The following is a 25,156-nucleotide window of genomic DNA, read 5'->3' as shown; positions in this document are numbered from 1 at the left end:
CTCAGTTTCCAGAGTAAATCTTTCTCAATGTAAACATCGTAATAATAATAATATATTACATTCAGTTCACAAGTTGACAAAGAGAAGGAGGAAAATTTTTTTGTTCGGTGTCACATAAATTCAACTTTTCTTATCGTAATTCAGTTGGTAAATGATAATAATCAACAATCAACATAATATAATTATCTTTAGTCATTCATCATCATTTTAATCAAGAAGAGGAAAACAAAAATCTTATGAGTCCATCAACTGTACCGGTGTCAACAATTGGAGAATCAGCTTATAACAATAATAATGAAACAAACGGAAACGGAATTGATGCTATTTCACCAACTATCAGAAAAGATGAAAACAAAGGTGAAAAATTTTTTATAAGTTCAAGTGAAGGTGATGAAGTTGGAGGAAGAAATTGTGGTAAAAAGGAAGAAGAAGAAGAAGAAGATGAAATAATGATAACAAACGGAATAACATCTTCAATCTCAATCGCTCCACATACACAACCCTTTCCACCTTCACAACCACCGACAATGATAACAACACACCACCAACCTTACCACCACCAACAGTCTCATCACCATCAACATGGGATATATAAATCTCGGCGTCAAGCTCGGTCAAAAAGCCCGGTACTGAAAAGGTTAGTACATTTTACAAGTTCGAGCCCAGAAAAAAAAGGAAAGCGAATTTTTTTTCCTCTTCTTCTTTCATCCTCTCATCTTCCATCTTCCTCATCCTCTTATCCTCCACCCCAAAGGTCCTCAATCTTCAGACACTGAGTACAAAATAATACCCCAAATGTTTACATCCATTTGGAAGCTCAGTCTATGTTCAATAATAGAAAGAACAAAATTATCGATCTCTACTCGAACTTCCCCTTCCTCCTTCCTCCTTGTCTCTCTCTCTCTCTCTCACTCACTCTCTGCTCTACATTTCGACTATGGTAAAGGCCAAGGATAAGAAAGAAAGAGAGAGAGAGAGAGACATGGATGTAGAAAAATATCTATGAAGATAGAATGATGATAAAAGAGATGATAAGACAAAAAAATTCTAATGAAATCGAACCCAAAATATTTTTTCTCCCAATTCGTGTTTACATGTTTACTTCCTATGTGATAACTTTTATATCTTCCGCCTTCACCTCATCTCCCTCCTCCTCCTCCTACTTCATGAGTAGGTCATCATGATGATCCACACCTTATATCAATCATTTGATTACAATTTAATCACCATTGTAATCAAAATATTTGATCCCATTGATGTAAAACAATCAACTGACCTAAATTGTTTTACCAGAAATAACAGTAAAAAAAAGTTTACACAGAGAAACAAAATTCACCAAGTTACTGATATTAAGTTGATTCAGTTGTCAATCAATTGATTGTTTGTCGTTAATCATCATGAAACTTTCATAACAAACATTATCAAGAATAAAACTTTCATATCAATGATGGTTAATCAATTGATTAACCATTACATTAATATTATGTAAGTAATAAAACTTTAAGGTACAATAGTAAGTTACAATTAACTCATAAACTGTTAATTTAGTTTGACAATCAGTCAAAAAAGTCAATCAATAAATCAATAAAAGTAAATCATACACAGAAAAAATTGTAAATTGTTAATGATTAAGCTAGAAAACAGGAGAATTAGCTGATCTAATCAGTTTATTGGAGAGAGAGAAAAAAAAATTCCAATCCATCAGCACTAATCCTCAAACTAATCTTTCATCATTTTTGCATCATTTCCGCTTCCTGTTTATGTAAATTTACAACAACCTAATTATTGATAAAACTTTATCATCCTCAGAGTTTCATTTGGTTCATCTAAAGGGTCAATGGTTGAGACACTAATCTATGATCATAATGATGATGATCTACTTAAGGATAAATTTAATTCCAATGGTGGAAATCAAAATAATAACAGTTCAAGTGAAAGGTAAGTTCTTGACCCTTGAAAAAAAAAGTTGACCTCTTGTTAGAATGAGAGTTGACCAGGTTAACATGGACAAGGAAATTTATACAATTGTATTTCCGGTTCTGGTTCTGAGACGGAATTTTTTTCTCTTCCTCACCTTGACTATCTGATTGTCATCATTACCATAATAATCATTGATTGTTATCATTTGATGTGAGTGTCAAATGTCAAGGAGATGAAGATGATGATGACCATGAGTTGTAGGAGGAAAACTTTGATTTTTCTTGCTGTTATTAAACATTCATCATGATCCTCATCTGATTCAATGTCCATCCTCAGCTATCGGAAACATTATCATGTCCCAACTGACCAACTGAAGTTTCCAGTTTACTTTTTTTTGTATCAGAAGCTTTTTCATGTTTCTCACGAATCTAAATCATCATCATCATCATCATTATCATCATCATGTCCACCAGTCCCTCCCTCTTCATTTCCATCTCTCATCTTCTTACCATTGATTTATATTACTGTCAATCATTGAAGACTAATCATCTTGATGATGATTAGAATCGAGATGAAGATGATGAAGATAAACCAGAACTCAAGTGAATTCAAGTTGAAACTTTTTTTCTTCATCTCTAATATGAAACAAATTAAATATTATCTTGAGATGATTATGATTGTAATCATAATGATGTTGAAGACACTTGAAGATGCTGATGATGAAGATGATCAAGATTATCATCATTATCATCTTGAGATGATGAAGATAACTCATCATCTTCATCATTTAATATTCGGGTGTAATTATGTTATCCAAAATTATGGCAACTTTTTTATTCATTTTTATCTTAACTCTTCATCTCACAATTTGTTTCATCTAAATTGTTGATGATTTACTGATTGTTAGGTTTATCATAATTATCTATCATGATCATTAATCATTGTAATCTTTAGTATTACAATTAATCAAAACTTTCAAAGGGTTAATCAGACATTGTAAATATTTGATTAGCTTGATTGTTATCATGACCATTGTTTAATCAGTTGATTGTTAATGGTTAACATGCTTTTTTGATTACAATTTACAGATTATAACTGTTTCCCTTTTCTTGATTGTAAACAATCAAGAAAAAGTAACAATCAAACGGTGAGAAATTTAATTCACTATGAAAATAATTAACAAAGAAAAGTTAATTATATTAATACTATCACATTGGTGATAATGATGATTGAAAATCATGATCATAACAATTTATAATTGTAATCATGGTTAATTTATGATTAAGGAGGAGGAAGTTAGTTAGTTAATTAAATCTATTAATTACAATTAAACCTTGAACAAGGTGTTACCTTCAAGGTGAAGGTTACAATCAAATGATTGGAAACTTAATTTAGTTTCAAAGGAACGTAAATTTTTACACAATTAACTAAATTGTTTCATTGAAACAATTGAAAAAGTTTGTAAACTGTTCACCGGACCAATTAAGAGACAACAATTAACATGTAAATAGTTATAATTAAGATCTACAAATTATGATAACCCTTTTTTGTAACAATTTGTTAATTGTTGGTCTTAAATTTTCTGGTTACTTTGCCTTTTTTTATAAATCAACGTAATCAACTAAATTAAAATCAAACCTAACTGACAATGGTAATCAATTTATTTTGATTAAAATCCACCCAATGATCACAATCAACTCATCAACAATCAAATTACTAAATCAACTCCTCCCTTAGAGTGTTAATTTAACCAGAACCAGAATTGTTAGATTTTCCTACGTAATTGATTAATCTGATTAAATAATCATCTTCTAAATTGTTACAACGGTGACAATTAGATTATCAAATCAATCTCACCTTTGATTCAATCATAATCAATCCCACTAATCAACAATCAAATGTTACTTCATCTTAATCATGAAAAGTTTTCATGGTAATCAATTTGTTTTTCACATTCATGTAAATTCATATTCATCATGAAAACTTTTCATCATCATCTGGTTTTTATCATCCATCATCATCATCATCTTGATTAGTTTACCAGTTAATTTGATTTAGTTAATTATTATTATGATAACATTTCCCAACGAGAAAATGAATTAACCAGAAAATTATATTTTTTTCCTGCTCGCGTTTCTTTACAATCAACAATTAACAAAATCATGATGGTAATTAAGTACAGTGATTAACGATTAATCAAAACAATTTAAATTAATCAATACTGTTTACCATTTAAATCTGTCATCAACAATCAAATCAAGTTGCAAATTGATTAATCAACAGCAACAACTTGTTATAAATATGAGAGTTACAAGTAACTAAATCAAAGGGTTAATTGCTGGTTGATTGTTCATCTAATGTGTTAACTATTGGGAATATTTAAATTGGACAATTAACTAACCATATCAAGTAATCATTTGTGTGTCTTGTTGTTAACCTAAATTATGACAATTTAATATCAGATTAGCTTTTAATAACCAGATGATTACTGTTAATTTAGTTTCCAGAAGATATTAACTTATATGAATATTCAGTTAATTGTCAACTAATTTGAGTCTGAATTCTGGTGAGATTTTTTTTCCTCATCCTGAATCCATGATAATAATTAACATTCATAGTGATTAAGGTCCACAATCAAGTCAATTGTTGTTTAGTGATGATTTCAACATGATGAATAGGAATGAGTTTAATTATCCATGAAATTGAGCCTTTAATTACCAATGGAAACATTTGATTATCACAGTTAATTATCATCGAGAAAGAAAAGTTGAAAACAAAACAAACTTTAAAACAATATTATTAACAGAAAGATATTGTAATCTAATTGTGGATTAAATAGTAAATCAATTGTGAACAATTAGCGAATAGAAAAGTTGATCATCATCACATCTTAATGAGTAAACAACAAAATTTAATCTCAACGTAATTAAATTGAATGGGTTACACTTGAAATCATCTTAAATTGTTAAGATAATATAAGTTTACGTGGGTGGAATATGGTTCATCATCATCATCATCATCTGATGATGATTAAGAACGAACTTGAACTTTTCGAGTTCTGAATTTTTTCAGTTCGAGGGAAAAATTGTTCACATAAGAAGGAAAATTTTTGGCAACAAACAAACAGTTGATTATTTTTACCTTATCCTCATCATCATCCCCACCCTGAGCATCCTTTGCGTGTTCATCATCATCATCATCATCATCATTAGTTGACTGAACTCCTGAACAACAACAACAACAACAAGGATGAAGATGAGGATGACAGTCAACATGAAATAATTTTCAGAACTTACAATGAATTGAAATGTAAAAGAAAAACTTTTTTCTCAATCTTTTGTCATCATCTCAAATGAAAACTCATAACCAATGTTAATCACAAGCTTGTTGATTAACATGTTGATTTATTACTGAATCAGAAACAACAATTGATTCCTGGTAAATTGTTGATAATGAATAAATCACGATAAAATGATAACACTAACAACACATCATCTAATTACAACAATAAAAAAAATACATATTCAATTTGATGGTGAAAATTATTTTCTTTGCCTGAGTTTTACCAGAAAAAAAAGTAAAAATTATAACAATCTAATCTAATTGCAATTTAAATCATGAACCCTTATCATTATTATTATTACATTATTATGATGATTGTGATTAAGCATTCAAGTTACAATTGTGTATCATCATCATTTCAATTGCAACAATTTAAAAAACAACATTTGAATTCAAGTTTGTCAAGAAGAGGAAAAAAAAAATTGTCAAACCAAAATACATTTAACTTTACACATGAGTTGCCATCTCTTCAAGCTCATCATCCTCATCATCATCATCCAGAGACAAAGTTTAAAGACTCAAAGAAATATGATGATGAGAGTGAGAAGATGATTGAGTGTATCATCTTTCTCTCTCTTTATCTTCCTCATCATCATCATCTTCTTTATCACCATGAATAAAATTTACCTACGAAAACGTAATTGGATTCTGACATAATTTTCAGATCTTATTGTTTCAAATGTATTTGTTTCATCTTCATTATCATCCTTATCGTTTTCATTTCTCATCGTGATGATAAAACTGATGATGATGATGACGATGATGATGATGCTTCATATTCAGATTAACATATCATGTTGATATCTCTGTCATGGTCAAGGTAATACAGAAAAAGAAACAAAAATTCTGGTTGAAAGATATTCAATATCAACCCTTTAATAACATGACAACAACAAGAAAGCTTGATTGTTGATCACAATTAACATAAATCAATGGCGATTAAAATGAAATTGAATACAAACATTACTTGATAAGGTTTCCATAAAGTGAAAACAATTAAATCTAAATCAGATTAGGCAATTTAATTCTGGAAACAATGATTTGTATATAATATAAAAAAAACTGGTTAACCAACAACAATCAAAAGGATGAGAAAAAAACAAAGCAACAACAATTAACTAATTCACATTGGAGACAAAAGTAATAAGTAAGACAAAGCGATTCGGGGATGATTACAATGGTGATAAATGTCCACAGGCAAGATGATGATTTATTTGAATGATGAAAAAGAGACTTTGTTGACAATTATCATCACCTCCTCATCCTCATCTTTTCCTCCCTCCGATCCAGCCCAAAGTTACACCTTGACAAGTTTCCAAAGTGGACACACCGAGCACAATGTTATTAGATTACAATTGGAGAGAGACAGAGGGCTGGGAAATATATGATTCCTCAGTTATGGTTAATTCCCAGAGACATTAAATGGATAACATTGAAAATCATAACCCGAAAAAGGAAGTGACAGGAAAAAGAGAGAGAAAAAAAGTTCTACAAGAGAATTTTCTTCTTTTTCTCATCATCTCATCTTCTCTTTGTTATTCTTTCTTTTCATCATCATCAATTTCCCTTTCCACTAAAACTAATATCATCTTCATTCATGTTTTCCTTTCTGTGAATATAAATATAACATTAACCATGAATATCAACATAAAAGATTCACATTCACAGAAACTTTTCAAAAACAATTAGATTGTTGTATTAATTTTATTGGGAGAGAATTTTTTTCCTGTTAATTGCTTCATTCAATTATTAATTGTCTTCTTCATTCAGTTGATTACAATTGTAGTTTTAAATCAGTTCAAATTTCGGGTTACTTTTGATTCATTTTGGTTGGTTGGTCATTGATTTTGTTGCAAATCAATTTGGTTGATTGAATTTTTGGCTTTACGATCAATTTATTCATAAACCAATTAGATTAATCATATTATTTAGTCTGATCGATAATCTAATCTGATCGCAATTTTGTTTATCAAGATTACTATTTATCACTCGTGTTTATTAGTCACTATACTATCATCAACTTCCTCCTCATCCTCATCTTCATCTTCATCCTCATCCTCATCTTTATCCTCATTCAACTCTCTCCATCTTTTCATTGGTCTTCATCACTTTTTGTTTGTCATCATCATCTGTCCAGTTTTCATTGTCCAGTATGTTACTCATTCTTTGTCCATTCATTGGTTTTTGGTTTCATTTAATTGTTTAGGTCAATATTTACAGTTAATTGTCGTTACCTTATTGCAATCAACTCGATTGATATTATACATTATTTATGATAAGTAATAAATCAGTTGGCTTAATGATTGTCATTGTTTGTTTTTTACCTTTTTGCCGATTTATTTGTTATAATCGTTGTCAAGGTTAATCTTTTGATTTACATTCAAACAATTAACTTAAATATTTAAATTAGCTGGAAAACTTGTCGTTATTTCAAATCAATAATCAAGTAATAATCTTGATTAACTGATTAAATTACTTTCACCAGTTTTCACCGTCAAGGTTGTAAATTGTTATTATTTTAGTTTACAATCTTATTTATATGAATACATTTCTTTTTGCTACAATACTTTTTGTCATCAAATTAAACAATTTCCGTCTTAATCGTTTACAATTAAGGTTAATTGTTGTGAGTAATTGAAACGACAAAAACAAAACTGAATTAACCTCAACTTGGTAACTCAAACTCTCAATTGTTTTATAAGTTAATCATTTGCTTTTTCATGTTGAGGCTAAATAAAGGACTCATCTAAATTAGGTAAATTTATTATCAAATGAAAAACCAACAATTAATCATCAATCAATAAATTGAATTAAAATTAATTGTTAAACCTTGAAAGAGATTCTGTATCACTGTGACATCTAACGGTAGAGAATAGAAGCTCTAGTTACCTTTTCTACCACCAGAGGGAACTAGAAACAAGAATTAAAAAAACTTTTCTTTTAATTGTTGAGACAATTAACTAATTGTACAATTTGTTGACGAGTAAATGGTCATAATAAGTGTTTCATATTCAATTGCTGATTTGTTTGATTAAAATTGGAGTAATTTAAGAATTGGGAAAAAGTGAAAAATCAACTAATGAGATAACAATTAATAAGTTAATTTCTAATTAATGATTATTGATTGTTGATTTAAAAGGTGAACAATTAGTTGTATATAATAAGCGTGAAAATTTGTGTCGTTTAATTGTTGATATAAAGGAACCATCAAGCTGGAATTGATTAGTAACCAGAATGATAATAATAAATCATTGAATTAACTTAATCATAAAACTTGGATTATGTTAACAATCAGTTAATTGTTAGAGTGATAATTTAATTGTGGATTAATTTGAACCACCCACTGGGGCATAACACCTCCGAGTTAATCATCTCGATAATCAAGTTATTCAAAGTCACGATGCATAAAAATAAATTGTCTTGATTAACCAACACAAATTCATGATTAACAATCATTAAAATTAAAATTCACTTTATGATGAATCAAAAATGATTAAGTAAATTGTTATCATTCAATCATAATTAAAGTAATAAACTAATGATAATCATTACAACAACAACAACAAAATTTAGTAACAATTTAATAATAATTTTCATATATTCAATCATAATCAAACAATTTTCAGTATTAAATTGTTTACTAAATTAGTAGACAATTAATTTAATGTCTTATAATTGATTGTAAGTGTGAAAATTGTTGTGACTTAATTGTTAGTATGATTGTTACAACAATTTAGTAATAATCTAGGAGTGTCAAGCATTTATCTTAATCATAATCACGATGTCTTAATCAATGTGTAAACAATTAAAACGATCAAGAATAAATTACAATAGTTAATGTTAATTGTTTCCCTTTAGATTTGATTGTTTTTCTGATTGTTAAAAACCCTCAGCAATTTACTAATAATAATTTCAACTTTTTGGACCAATGAACCATTTAATTAGCTAATCATTTCATTTCAATCAAGTGTTAATAGTTTTCAATCAAATCAATAAAGTGATTTTATCAAATAATCAACAATCAAATTGGTTAATTATCAATTTGATTGATAATATTATAATTGTAACTGTCAAATCATATTGTGATTAACCTTTCACGATGAAGGTTAATTGTTAAAATCATCGAGTTACAATTAATCGTCATTAACTCAACTTAACTGAATTAATTTCTCAGATAATTTAATTTAATTTTCTTTCATAATTAATAATTAACACCAATAGGATTGGAAAAACTTTCTTTCATATTTAATGTTATTTTCATTCATGAAAATTGACATGAGTTGATGATAAGGATGATAGGGAAGAGACATATTGATGATGATGATGATGATGATGATGATGATGATGATAGAAAGAGGTAGAAAGAGGAAGATGTGAGTGAGATGGATGAGTGAGAAAGAGACAGATGATAAATGAAGACAGAGAAGATGATAAATAAAGATGATGATGAAAAAACTACTTGATGTTTTTGTCTGTTGTTGCTTTTACATTGAGTTTGTCTGTTGATCATCATAGTTACCAAATAGTTACAATTAACTTGGATTATTTTTGTACAATTGTGAGTTAATTGTAATCAACTTGTTTAAATTGATTGTTTTTGTTTCTTCGGACAAATTAAACATTTAACAATCATTTCAACACCATTTCTAATACAATTAATCTAATAGGATTTTAATTTTCTTCTCAACAATATTGTCAACAATTGAGTGAGTAACAAAATTAATTTTACTTTTATTCAACAATTTAATTTAATAGTTAACCAGAATTTCTGTTTATAAATCTAATTGTTCATCGTAATATAAATTGATTGAGTTTCACTTTGATTGACAATCAAAGTTTTCATATTCCAGGAAAATTGATCAATATTTTTTGTATGTCAATCGTGTTGATAGTAAATAACAACAATCAAGTGAATGTAATCAAATCCAGTAGCTGAATTTATATCAAATAAGTGATTCAGCATTAAAAATTAGTAACAATTTAATCATCACAATTAATGATCAAATTGTAAATAATAAAGAGAGAAAAAGTTGAATCAAATGTTCACTTCCTAGAAAAAAAAAGATGAAGAGAAAAAAAATATTCATCTGATGGATGATGAGCTTGGAATTCTTGTTATTTCTCATCTTCCTTATCATCATCATCATGCTCTCAAGATGATGATGAAGATAATAATGAGTACGAGCGTTGATATTGATCATCATCATCATCATCCCAATGCTTTTGGGTGTAGTATTTGAAATGCAGGGTAGACTCATGGTTCTCATGATAAAGTTACAGTTAAAGATGAAGATGAAGATGAAGATGATAAGTTTCTCTCTCAAGATGCGATCTGAGTCTCTCACTTTTTTATCATCATCATCATCTTCTTGGGCGACTCCTCAGATGAAATTGTTGAATCGCAGTTAAGGCAATAATCAACTCGATGATAATAATGATAATCATAATGTTACCAAGCTATTTATAAACAATTTATTTGGATTTAGTCCAGTAATTGGTTTGTTGTTTATTTCAATTGCATTTTTTTTTGTTTACAATAATCTTAATCCTAATCCTAATCCGCAATCTTTTTGTTTAAAGGTTCAAATGTTACTCATTTAATCATTTATTTCTGCTAAAATCTTATATCTTTTCTTATTGTTTCCAATACAATTGTTATAATAATAATAATAATGTAATTGGGTTGTAATTGTTTTGGTTTGGAAAAGATTAGGATCAAGATTAAGGATTAAGATGATTAAGCAATTTTGTTCTGGTCTTGTAATTAAAGATTATCTTTAATTTAGTCTGTAAATAGTTTTCCATGTTTGTCTGAACACATTGGTAACCTTGAAATCGTAACAATTTAAACTGCTAATTTAAAAGCCAGGAAATGATTTACAATTTAACTTGTGTCATTAATCTGTCAATGATAATTAAGATAGTTAATCATCTTCATAGTTGGAATACATTTCTCATTCAGAATAAACAATCATCTAATTGTTGATTGTTCTTTGTGTCATTTTATCAATGAAATAAAGTTTTAATCATGAAACTTTCATCTTGAACAAATTGAAGTTCAGTAGTTTCATTAACAGAAATTAGCTAATTGTTAATCATCATATTTAATGGTTGACTTTGTTTAGTTAATTTCTCTCTCTCTCTCTCTATCTATCAAGGTAAATCATAATTAGACGATTAGTGAAAACTGTTGATAATTAATTTTCAATTGGTTACACAATTGATTGTATAATGATCAATATCAAGTAGGTTGGTTTTGGTTTAAATTGTTGAAAATTCGGAAGAAAAAAAATTAATATAATAATTACCTTGATTGATGATCGAAAGTTAATTGATATAAATTTGCTTACATTGTGATTTGACGTCAACAATTAAAACGATATATCATAATAATAAACAATCATCTAATTGATTTACTTTCTCAATCAATAGATACTGTTAATTATTGATAATAATCGAGACAATTATTTCATTGGGTGTGGTTAATTGTAATATGATAATTGTTTAGGATATTAGTTAGTATGGGATTAGAAAGTTTTAATCACTACTGTAAGTTAATTAATAGGGAGAATCCCTTAGTTAATTAAATTGTAATTTATGGTTAATTGAATGACAGGCGGTTGATGATGGTGGAGCGAGAGAGAGAGAGAGTGAAACTTAATCACAATTATTATTATCGATCTGTAAAAAAAAATTTCAATGAGATAAATGATAAATGCAATTCAACCCTAACAATTTATCGTAACTAACTTAATCATGTTGATTAATGTTTTCTAATAACAAAGGTTATCACTTCTTGGTGAAAAAAAACTAACTTTTTCTTAAGAAAAAAAAAACTTTTATCACGAATATAAAAGTTACCATTACATTTATCATTTTCCCACCTTTATTATCATTTTCATGATGATGATGATTAAGATAATCATTACTATCTCATCATGACAATCGTTTGATTGCGAGTAACTGGATGTAAATGTATCAGTAAAAAAAGAAGCGGGAAAAAAACGATTGTATCCATTGTTTTCCTTGATCATTTTCTTTTACCATCATTACGATTTGAAACCATTTTGTTCCTCTCTCTCTCTCTCTCTCTCTTCCATCCTTTTGTTGTTGTATGTGGATAATAAGTTATCATTGTTATTGAAACTTTCTTGATATCTTCAGAATGATAATCTTCACTTTCATCTTCAATCATTAAAACGGAATCAATAACTATCATCATCGTCATCTTAGCCTTTTATATACATTCCAATGGGCTTTCATCTTTCCAGCTTTGAATGAATGAATGAACTGGATTGAAGAATCTAAGAAAAAAAAAAGAAAAAAGAAAAGAAATTAGATAAATAAATGGTTAAGAAAACATAAACATTCTGGTTAAACATGATTTGAATTGTTTCCTTTGTTAAAGAGCAAAAATAGATATTCCAAAAAATCATGTTTACTTTTTGTATATACTTACTCTTGAATCCAAACAAAATTCACAATTAATTTCTCACTCAATATGGTTCCTCTTTCACTTGTATCAGTAAACCCATAAAATGGAGATGGAGACAGAAAGAAAAAACTGAAAGTAAATGAATGAATCATTTGTATTTGCTTTCAAATATATTTAAAAAAAAGCTCATCAACCAGAATCAAAAGGAATCACCAAACATATAGAACAGCTAAAAACGATTACACATACACATAGAAACGAAAGGGAACCAAATGGAAGAATAGATTATCCACCTGAAATAGAAAAGATGTAAAATTATTAGCCAATTAAGAATAGAGAATAAATCAAACAATTAGAAAACAATTAAAAAGAATAACAAAAAAAAATCTAAACAAAGAAAACAAACCGTTGAATTTATAGAAAAATTTTAGTAACCAAAAGGTTGACATGGAAAAGAATAGAAAATCAAACAGTTAGCTGATCATTAATTTCAATTGTTCTTTTTCTCCAAATCAACTGAATGTTAAACTAATCAAAGAAATTAAAATAATTAGCAAACAATCAACAGATAAACATAATTAACGAGCAACAACTAAATCAAAAGTAACAAACGAATAAAAAAAATAAAAGAAATTAAAAAAAAGAATTTTAAATAAATTAGTCAATAGGTGTCGCTGATTCTCATTAGAAAATCAAATTAGAAAATGTTAACATCGATTCTTTGATTTATTTATTTGATTGTTTAATTGTTTACAAATAGTTTCTCTTTTCTTAATTGTATTACTTTTCTCTAATAAATGTCAACTTTAATTGTTGGAGAACAATTTTAAATACATAATAATGTAGTGTTACATTTGGAAAGACCTTCGTTACCTAATTAATTCTCGGTTATGTGATTTACTTTTCACTCTCTTTGCCCTGGTTCCTTTTTTGTTGTGGTTTTGTTATTTATTGTAACCATTAGATTACATTCATTTATTAGGTGTATTCCCCATCATCATCATCATCATCCTCATCATCATCTCTACTCTGAGTGAGAATAGTGAGAGAGAGAGAGAGAAAAGTAACTCTCATTCTCTTCAAGTGAGTCTCTCTCCAGTTTTTTTATTCTATTCTATTGGTTGTGTTATGATGGTGAACATAATTTCTTTGAAAAATTTTCTCTCATTGATTTGATTCACTTTTCATTTTCTCTTCAACATTATTGGTTTTAATTTCTTCTTCTTCTTGATTTTTTCTATTTCCAATCAAATTTTCTCTTCAAAATCATCACCATAATAATTTCCCTTTTTCTCTCCTTCTTCTTTTTTTGCAACTTAACATTTACAACCATTTTCTTTTTCCATCATTTCCATCATCCCAATGAAAAGATTTCAATATTTTCCTCTGAGTTAAAATCCATTGAAAGTTCTTAACTTAATATTCTGTTATTGATTAATTTTTCTTCTTCAATTTGGTTCAACAATTAACATCAGTTAATCAACATACATTTGTTTTCTTCTTAAACACAACATGATGTAAGTCCTTAAACCTTTTCTTTGTCAATATCTTAATCTCCATTCAATTCCAATAATTATCTAATCAAAATCTTCAACTAATCAACTACAATTTACTTGTAACCTTATTCACATTACTTTGCCAATCTCTTTTCTCACTCTGAAACTGTGATTAAATTGTTATTACAAATCAATGAATTTAAGTGTTAAGTCATAGACTCTCAACCATTTTCCCGGTTAACAACAATCAGCTAACCTAAATTACCAGGAAACTTATGCGATCCTTTTTACCATTAGATTGTTGTGTCTCTTTCTTTGCCTTTAGGCGCTTTAAGTCATTTCAATGATATTTTCCCGCTTCTTTCTCTTGGTACTTTCGACAGGAAATGATTACAATAATGACCGGAAAAGTGTTATTACAATTTATTTCTTCTCATTGATTTTCTACCACATAATCTTAACTATCAATTCTAATTCATTGTTTTAGTTTCCATCAACATCTCTGGTGATAATCAACTAACCTTGAATTTGTGTTGATCTTGAAAATAATTGTTCATAAACTGTAACAATTTATGATGATTATGAAATTTTTCATCTCTCCTTTTACAATACTTGATTACGACTAATTAACTTTTAATCATCTAAGGTGTCAATCAAATATTTATCATGATCATTGATCATTCAAAGACCTTTAATCAATCCGGTTAATTGTATTGATACAACATTTACATCTAGTAAGTTTAGTGAATAAAATTAATTAACCTTGATTCTAACATTAATTAACTGAAAAAAATTGAATAATCTCTTGTTACTATGTAGTAACATTAACCAATTAATTAATTTCAATTGTTCTCTATTTCTCTCAACTATAAACAATTAACGGTTAAATTTAAATTGCTTGAAATGGAAAACAAAAATTCATTAACAATTAGATTGATAACTTTTCCAAACTCTTCTTGATTGTTTCCCTATCATCAGTATTAATTGTAAACATGAGACTTATATTAATAATATGTAATATACTTAACGATTAACTGATTGTTGAACAATTATAACTTAACTTTAAGTAGATTAATAATTAATAGCAATTATAAATATTGTCGTATCAACGAAATAACTTTTGATAATTAGTTTGATTATCTTTTTGATTGTTGCTTATAAGAACTCGTAACTTAATCACATTTTATTAATATGTAATCAACTCTTTTCCTTTCAAGGATTTTTCACCAATTGAATAATTAATCATGATGATAATTAATTAATGATTGATATCATGATGATGAAAAAAAAACCCGGAATCAGAATGAAAATTTTTATTTACTCTTTTCCCATACAAATGAATGAGAAAACTTATTTTCTTAACTATTAATTTCAATTCAATTTGTACAAACATTTATCATTTAATTTACTCTATTTTGATTGTTATTATTTGGTAAATTGTCTCAATTGTGAATGAAATAGTTAGTTGATTGTGGATTTATATATAATTTTCATCTTCCTTAATCATTAACGTGCTAACGATTGGCCATCATGAAATCGTAGGTAACAAATACACAATAGTTACACTTGAAATCCTCTTCCTTGTGTGTGGGGTTAATTGTAATTATATTTTTACTGTTAAATCCATCACGCAATCAAACGTTGATTATTGATTAATGTTAAAGAGAATTTACTTGAAAATCAAATTAACTTAAATTTCTATTTATATATATATAATATTAATGCCTAACGATTTGATTGTTTTGATCACACCCAAATCTAAATTGAGTTGGATTAAACTAATATAATATCTGCATTTACTCATATTGGTAAGACAATCAAAAAAGGGTTAATGATTATCCTAATTTTCATCCTTATCCTCCTACTATTTAAACCGATCCCTTTAATCAACCCAAAAAATTTAAACAATCAAATTTTCATCATCATTATTGATCAATTCAACTTTACCCAATAGCCCAAAGATTGACCAAATTTATTTTCTTCCTTTGATTGATTATTAACCTCAAACACTTAACACAGTTATTGATTTCATCATCTTTAAACAAATACAAATATCATAAAATTTATCAATTGTTTTGCTAAATTGTCCAAGGTTACAATTATCATCTAATTAAATTAGTCTGAACAATAAGAAAACAACAAATTCTGTAGACAAATGATTGATCTAATTTAGTTAATTTTTTTCTTCTTCTTACCAAGAAAAATAGACAAAAAAATATGCTAATTAACATACTTAACTTATGATCAAGGTCTCCAATCAATCGAGACAATTCAATTATAATTGAAAGAAAAACAAAAAATAAAACCAAATTAATATTCTACTTTTTTCACCACCAGATGTCGCTACTTTCGTTTTCAGTGCCATCTATTGGATGGAAAAAGTAACTAACTTGATGCGACAATTTTTTTTTTAATTCTGTTAATGTTGAACTAATAGAGATTAATTTAATTGTTATCTTAACATTTTATTGTATTTATCTGCTATTTGCTAGAGGAAAATAGAATAAGGTTTAAGCTTCAATTTAAATTAATTTAATTCACTCTCACGTTTAATTGTTTACTTGATAATCTCCCAAACAATTGGAACCTCTTTGTACATGATTAGTGAATTAATTTGTTGCTTCTGTTGATTTGTTTTTCCTCTGTCTATCTCTGTCTTTATTTGACTATCTAACCAACGATACAATTAACAAAGTGTTTAATAAATTATCATCATTAGGGTTGTATTATCATCATATTTTTAATCGTCACAGTTTTTTTTCCTCTTCATTAATTGTTACCCAACACATTCAACCCAATTGTGAGTTTGTGTCTCTTGTGGTTTACAATTAACATTTGATTGTTACTAAATTGTGATCAGTGTGTAATCTTATTGTGTTAGTATTCTGATTGTCATCAACAATTTCAATCAGCAACCAATCTTAATTTTCCGATAGAATCGATTACCTTTGATTAACCACTAAAACGGTGAGTTGATTTACAATGAATAATGATTTTCTCATTGATTATTGATTTAATTGTGTAACACTCCCATTTTGATTGTTATTATCCTGTTGCTCAGTATTGATTATTTGGTTTCCAATACGTTCATCTCAAAGATAATCAATTTGTTCAATTTTCTGGATAAATTGTTCCACTTTGATTGCGTTATTTTCAATTCTAAAATGATCAATTATTGAAAATAAGACAATCAACATGAAACATTTTCCTCTTCTCATTAACAATTATCATCAATTTTTCAGTTAATTGTATTACAACAATTAACAAAAGTCAATTCAAAGTGTAACTAAAAATTGATTCTTAAGTTTGATTATTATGATCGTTGCAAGAAAAAAACATTAAACGTTTCATATTATTATTAGTTGAACAATAATGAACATCAACAACAATTTAAATTAACATGATTAGAGTCAATTAAAAGTAAGAAATGATTACTTCCTTAAAGACTAGAATATCTTATGATGGATTATCATGATGATGATCTCCTCGGAATTCAGTGATATTCAAGTGAAGAGCATTTTCCTTGCTCCATTGAACAGAATTTAAATTCTGTGTCAGTCTCCAACGATAATGACGACGATAAGAATCAAGATAAGATCTGATCTCTCTCTCTCTCTCTCTCTCTCTCTCTTACCAATTTTACCTTGGATTTGACTCCATATATTTGCAGAACTAACAACTGAATTCTCAGAGAAAAACAAACCAGAACTTACAGAATAAGGAAAAAGTGATTATCTATTTTTAAACTGATTCTCTTTTTGGATCAATTTCAGTTTTTTCTGTTAATATTTTCTTTTTTTTTTCTTTCTCTCTCTTTTCTTATTCTAACCAAAGAAAATCCGTTTCAATATTATTCTCATCAATTTGTTGTAATTCATCAGCAGAAATTTCGATGATAATTTTCACCCTGAAAATATCTTTAGGTTATCATGTTATCTTTCAATCATCAAGTTGATTCTCTAACCCAAATAACCTTGAATTTGACTGATACTTTTTCCCTCTGTGAATAAAAACTAACCTAAATATCCTTGACTTAGTTATCACATTGAAATCTGTCAATAATGATGCTCATCATCATAATGAACAATTTAATCGTAATTAACTTTACTACTGTTAACTAATTAAGCTTTTTCATTCCCAATTGTGTTTTTATTATCATAATCACAGAGGTAACATTGTAATTCAGGTGTAAATTACCAGACACAAGAAGCTTTAAAGTTGTTGATGTTTAACGTTATTGTTATCTAATTGTTACAATTAAAGAATCAGTTACATTATTATCTAACAATTAACAATATTGAGTATCATTGTTTTTATCAGGAAAAAAAGTTTTCATTCTTTAACATGATGAGGATAATGATAACGTTTCCATGGATTCTGTGACTGTCTGGTTACTCAGAAAATTCTGGTGATTCAGTTATTATCATTTCTTGAGTCGACTCATAGTTCCAGTCTCTTTTTTTTCACCATGAAACTATCCCAAAGAATACGGGTGTGGCTCATGGTGATTGTTTTCCTTTGTCTTCATTTGTTATCATGATGATTCCAAGTTAACAATCAACTTGAATCCTGTTATATATCAGTCGATCTTAATTCTGATAATAATAAACATATCACAGTCCAAGAGATATTAACAATTAAAGAGATTTCAATTGAATCTCTCTCTCTCTCTCTCTCTTGCTCATGAAATTATCTCTCTCGATCTCTGAATCTTTTCATGGTGAATCAGAAGGAGAAATGAAAATAATTTCATTGAATCAGAATTGAAATATAACGAGAAAAAAACGTGTCATTTGAAACGTATCCAAGTCAATTGAACGATTATCACTTGATCTCCTTTTCCAATATATTTATAAAGATGATATTAACCTTATCGTCTTCATGATGATCCTGAAAAATTCAGTAATTCCAACAAACTTTTTTGTTTCTTATTCTCTCTTTCTCTCTTTTTTAATCCAAAGTTATTCAATGGATGAGAAAATACCTGAAACTTGATCACGAATCAAGTCAACCTCCAATCATTTGCTATAATACATCTTGTCACCTTTTCTATTATTATCAACTTATCATGAACACTGAATTTCTATAGATGATTTTTCTTATTCTTCCATCATGTTATCATCCTCTTAACCTTAGAATTATGATTCTTTTTTTGATCATCTAAAAAAAAAAGACAGATCCTAAATCTTCAATCAATGAATATGATAAAAAAAGAAAATTTCTAATCTCAATCATGAATTTTAATTGTCAATCATTTTCTTTACAATTGAACTAATTCATTAATCTTAACCCTTTGAGATTAATTCACATTTTCACCATAGGAATTTTACTTCACTCAGAGAATTCAAATATCTGCCTGAGTTGATATTCAATCTCATGGAATCATAACTGTTCATCTTCCTACTTCTCTCATCCTTTATCATTTCAGTCTCACTCTCTTTCTTTTACATCTTCCTCATCTCTCTCTCTCTCTCTCCCTCTCTCCCTTTTCCTCCTCCTTTACTGATCTTGCTCCTTACTCAGAATTCTGGTTTCTGTTCATGTTGAACTTGAATAGACATTATATTTCAATTGAATCTCAAAGAGTTACATGTAACCTTGGCTATTTGCTTCATTTACTGTTTTTTTTGCTTTGTTTATAATTTCATCCAATTACTTTCACTTAATCATCATCTTTGATCATCATGATTTAGTTGAAACTTTGCCATGAAAACGATAACCAATACAGAAAATAAAACTCATCAACTAGATGAACAAAAAAAAATTCAATTGATTAGATAATCTCTGAGCTTCACAAATCAATATCATCACTTAAATTACCTTTATCCTTGTGTTCAAATGTTGATTAATTAACTAAATCATTTATCCTTATATATCTGTGCTTTCATATCACAACATTTAACTAACTTAATTAATCACAATTAATCAACAATCCTATTCAAAATGCTGTAAGTCATATGTTTCTCCTCTTATATCACTTAGATATTAATACTTCAATCCTATCATCCTTCACGTTACAATTAACTAATCCAATTCCTAGTGACCTAATTTACCTAATTTAGGTTAACTCATTTTTCGCAGTTTTCCTTAATCAAATAATTGATTAAATTTTCCTAATTGTAACTAATCAATTGATTGTTCTCTCATCAATTTCCAAACCACGATAATACATAATATCTATCATCTAATTGTCTTCCTTAAACTAATGTTATAATATTAATCTAATAGCTAATTATTATTTCTTAATTATATTTCTAAATTACTAATTAACTAACATTAAATACTATCTCGTATTTGAGATTAATTATTCACAGTTACTTAATTGTTTAAATATTCATATTCTCACAGTTATTGTAATAATAATAGTTAAACTGTAATTTTTATTTTCACGATAATTGATTAACCCGATTTAGTAATAATATATTTAATTTACATTGAAACAATTAACTCTCACTCGTGGTAAAGGTTTACACTAATTATTGAATTATCAAGCTAATTGTAATTGTAAATGTAAATTGTTATTACTAAATTGTTATGGTCAACATCAATAATGATAATACCTGTGACCAGGTAACAAATGAATCTTATTATTTAACTGATTACCTTTACAATTAACGTGATGATGAGCTTAATAATATATTGGGTTGGGCTTTTGTTATATTATCATTTCATTTCAAATTGTTGATTATCATTAAATTGATTGTTTTATTATTAGACATTGAGTATTTAATTTAATTCAGATTATAATCAACAATCATAATCATGATTGTAAAATGATATTTAATCAACTCGCCCACCGCAACCATTAATTGTGTTGCTAATAAATTGTTGTTGGTGTTTATCCTTAATCATTGTATTAAATTAAATTAAACAATCTCTCCAATACCCAATCAATTAAATCTAATTCAATTCAATGATTAAAACTAAATTGTATTAAACAAACCAATACAATTGCTGATAATCAATTCCAACTAATCAATCAAAATTTAAATTTCTAATTGTTTCAATTAGAAAACTTTTATTCCTAGAAAACCAAGTTAACTATTTATTTAAATTCACATAGACAATTAATTTTGTTTAATTACCCTAATTGTTTACCAACTTTTACCAAACTCTAATTGTAATTGTAATTTTAATCGTAATTTAAATTATCCTCTCAATATATCAGGTACCTCAATGGAAACCATATAAGTAATTATAGTCAACCGATACATTTTCATTATCCAATTAACCGTCGATTGGGAAGTCGAGTGGCCTCCGATTCAACGATATCCAGTTCATTGATAATTGATCGGCCTTCCCGTGTTCGGGTCTCTTTATATGAATCAGGTCGACCTGCGTCTATTGTTAGTCCAGAGACACCCGAACCATTATCAACATTCAATTCAATCAACAATAATAACAATCACAATAATAATAATAATATCAATTGTTGTACAACAATTTCCCGGATAATTAATCCTCCATTATCATCATCATCAGTTACATCAAATTATACTAATCATCATCAGCATCAACAACAACAATCAATTTCTCACTCAACATTATCATCGACAACAGTTAATCATCCTCATCACAATCAAGATCATCATCAATTAACATTGGATTTAGTTAAAATGATGGAAAGGAAAATTAGGTAAGAAATCAATTACAATTAAATTTGTTTCTTCTCACAATTAATAATTGATTAACAAACCTTTCTTAACCTCAATCAACCTTAATCATAATCATTATAATCCATTTTTCTTGTTATTAATACTTATGTTATTATGATTAACTACTAATTTAGTTTAACCATTTCAAATGATTAAATGGTTTGCATGTAACATTTCAAGAGATCCTGATGATTAACCTCAACAATTATATTCCAATTGTGATTGTTAATTGTTAATTCAATTGTTGATTACCTTTAACTAACTTATTCCTATCAATTGATTTATTAATTTTTACACCTAAAAGTTAATTACTAATTTTAACTCGATGAAAATATTACAAACAATTAATTGTAATTCTAATTGTTACAATATCAATTCAACATACGATTGATTTAGTTTGTTATCAATCTAATTATCAAAGATTGTGACAATTATCTTGTTGATTGACAAGTAAATTAAATTAATTACCAATGATGATGAGACTTTTTCTTTGCTGTATTTCCTGGTACAATTTAAAAATTGTATGTCAAACGATTTAAAAAGTTAATTGCAATTTGGAATGATTAAAATTAAATTCTGTATTAATAGATGATCCTATTAATCCTTACTGTTAATCATTCTGAGAAATCAAACTAATCCAATTGTCATTCAAATGAAAAGTATATTCAATCAATTGAAATGCTTTTCATTTTGTATTCAAATTATTGATTTAATTTGGACATTATTAGGTTACTGTTACTATCGTTAACATTTATATTTAATATCATGGTAATCATGATGATTATTTATTCAACTACTAAATTAGAAACCATAGTTACCTGAATTTGATTCATTAACAATTAATGAGTGGCAAATATTCAAATTAATTAGCACACACACACACACACAACTATTGATATTAAGATGATAACAATTAAGTTTAGTTATTATCATTGAAATCAATCAATGATTACATGTAAAATTTATTCATCAATATAATACAATAAGCAATCAGCTGATTATTATATCATAATAAACGAAAGATGATAAATTAATAATAAATTAACCGGAAGTTTCATCATTATTATGATATAATATCATCAAAGTGATTAAATCAAAGTCAAACATTAACTATTAACATGCAACTTTTTTGTGTTGTTGTTGATGATTATGATTAGTTGATTGTTGTTTATTAATAGTTTAAATAGTTCAAGATGATTAGGATAAACCAAATTTACCTGTAATTTAGTTTAATTGTAACTTAATTACAAAGACCTAATTTATTACCAATAAATTGTTGAGATAATTTCTCATTGCCAATATTTACAATCTCGCAATTTTGTTGATTGCTCCTGTTGACAATCAATAAATTGTTGGGCTTTATTACTGGTTATATAACCTTTAATATCTTAGATATTAATTGTTGTTTACTAATTGTATGTATTGATTACTTGGGTTATTGTGTTGACCAAGGAAACGATAATCAATCAAATCAAGACACAATCTTTTGATTATGATCAATAAATTTTTGGATGAATTGTAAATTGCTAAGTGTTGATTTACCTTGAAAATTGATTGTTTATATTGCTATTTTTATATAGTATATTGACCAATAATTAGTAAATCTGGTTTCTTAATTTAGTTTAAACTAAATGTTGGGTTCAATGTCAATATATTGATTAGTTGATGGGATATTACATATTGTTAACAATCAACTAATTGCATTACTAAATTGGCTGAATGATTTTTATGCTGATGATGATAATAATATTTATATTGTAATGTGATTAACATTAAAAAAAAAGTGTTTCATTTAATCAAATCAACCTTGATCAACAATCTTAATCATACAAAGTATTGACAATTATGATAATTGTTGTTGGATCCTTTTATTTATTTACCTTTTCTTGATTGTTTATCATGCAAACTTAAATTGTCAGGAAGATGGATACATTTATTTTTGGTTATAATCATCATCAAGGTGAATACAATTAAGTCTTTGAAGCTTTTAACAATCAACATGATAATAATAAATGATGGTGATTGTCAAGCAAATAAGATTAATCAAGTTAATCAAGGGAAGTGCAAAATTTTGTCATACAAACAAAAATCGTAAAACAAAAATATTGATCAGCTAATTACTGACAATTACACTGATAATCACAATCTAATTACCTGTCATGTAATTGTGTGTATGTGAATCTGATCTGAAGACTTGAGGTTGATTAGATATTGAGTTTGTTAACCAAATTAAGAAACTAAATGTTGAGTGTTAAACTTTTGATTCCAAGTTGATTGTTGATGTTTACCTTTTGTTGTATTGACAACAATTAGTGAAAGAGAAAAACTAACAAAGAAAATCAATCAATATGATCTGAGACAATTGATCACGCATCAATTAGATTGGACAATTTGTAATTGATAGACATTGAATCACTTTCACAGGTTTACCTAGTCAAGCGAAATTAAATTGTAACAATTAAAACCAATGTAATCAGAAAATCATCTAAAGTTTTGTTTGTGTGTGAGAGTTTCGATTGAATCAATTTTTTTGGCAAAATAATTGATAAAACTTTTTTTTTCTATTCTTTTCCCAATCTCTCTCTCTCTCTCTCAGTGTTGACAGTGGCTTTGAGAATCCATTCAGACCCGGTGGGGAATTGTCCCGTGAAGCGGAAACAATTGTCAACCTGATCAAGGAAGGTAAACCCATCACACCGACAACACCCACCAAGGAATTGACCTCAGGGGATTCGTCATCATCATCACCATCATCAAAGATACTCAATGGAATCTCATCAAACAATCAATCACCAAATGAACAATTATCACCATCCAATAGTGATAAATTACCAAAAATTACAAATTCAGGGTCAACAACAACAACAACAATTAATAAATTAAATGAGATGAAACAATCAACTAAAACTAATGGTGATTCGAGTAAAATTTATCCAGAATCAAATGATGCTAATTTAAATAGCAACAAATTAAATGGTTCCTCTAAATTGATGTTAAATCATAAAACCAGTAATGGTGCCGGTGGTGGACCCAATAGTCCAGGTATTGGTCAAAATGAAAGGTCAACTGTTACACCATCGGAACAATTAAAAGATGAAAACAAAAAAAATAAAAAGTGTATATGTTGTGTCGTCCAATAGATGGAGCTGATAACCATCAACACGAAATTTTCATTTTTTTTTTCCTAATCAACAATAATCATCATCATCCATTTAATTGTTTCAATTATATAACTATAAATATTATATATTATTATTATTATTATTATTATAAATATATTTAAAGACTTGTATTCACTAATCAAGATC

The 25,156-nt window shown here is 27.6% G+C and overlaps 1 protein-coding gene and 1 long non-coding RNA gene across 2 annotated transcripts; one reads left to right on the top strand and one right to left on the bottom strand.

Annotated features, from left to right (window-relative positions):
- The first annotated feature begins 92 nt into the window (after positions 1-92).
- LOC128398133 (homeobox protein 2-like) lies at positions 93-25,152 on the top strand. Its single transcript, XM_053358957.1, has 4 exons — positions 93-637; positions 1,810-1,938; positions 21,362-21,829; positions 24,445-25,152. Exons 1-4 carry the CDS (start codon positions 237-239, stop codon positions 24,986-24,988), a joined length of 1,542 nt encoding a protein of 513 aa, XP_053214932.1. The 5' UTR covers positions 93-236; the 3' UTR covers positions 24,989-25,152.
- On the bottom strand, positions 4,455-13,576 carry LOC128398144 (uncharacterized). The gene is made up of 3 exons (XR_008327061.1): positions 13,104-13,576; positions 12,722-12,990; positions 4,455-12,566 (listed from the first exon to the last, which is right to left on the bottom strand). It is a non-coding gene; the product is annotated as an uncharacterized LOC128398144 (long non-coding RNA).
- Positions 25,153-25,156: the final 4 nt, after the last annotated feature.

This window comes from Panonychus citri, unplaced genomic scaffold (genome assembly GCF_014898815.1).
Source record: "Panonychus citri isolate SS breed McGregor unplaced genomic scaffold, ASM1489881v1 Contig00045, whole genome shotgun sequence".
In the NCBI taxonomy this organism is placed as follows: Eukaryota; Metazoa; Arthropoda; class Arachnida; order Trombidiformes; family Tetranychidae; genus Panonychus; species Panonychus citri.
Note: the sequence above shows the minus strand (reverse complement) of the source record. Positions and strands in the feature narration are given on the sequence as shown.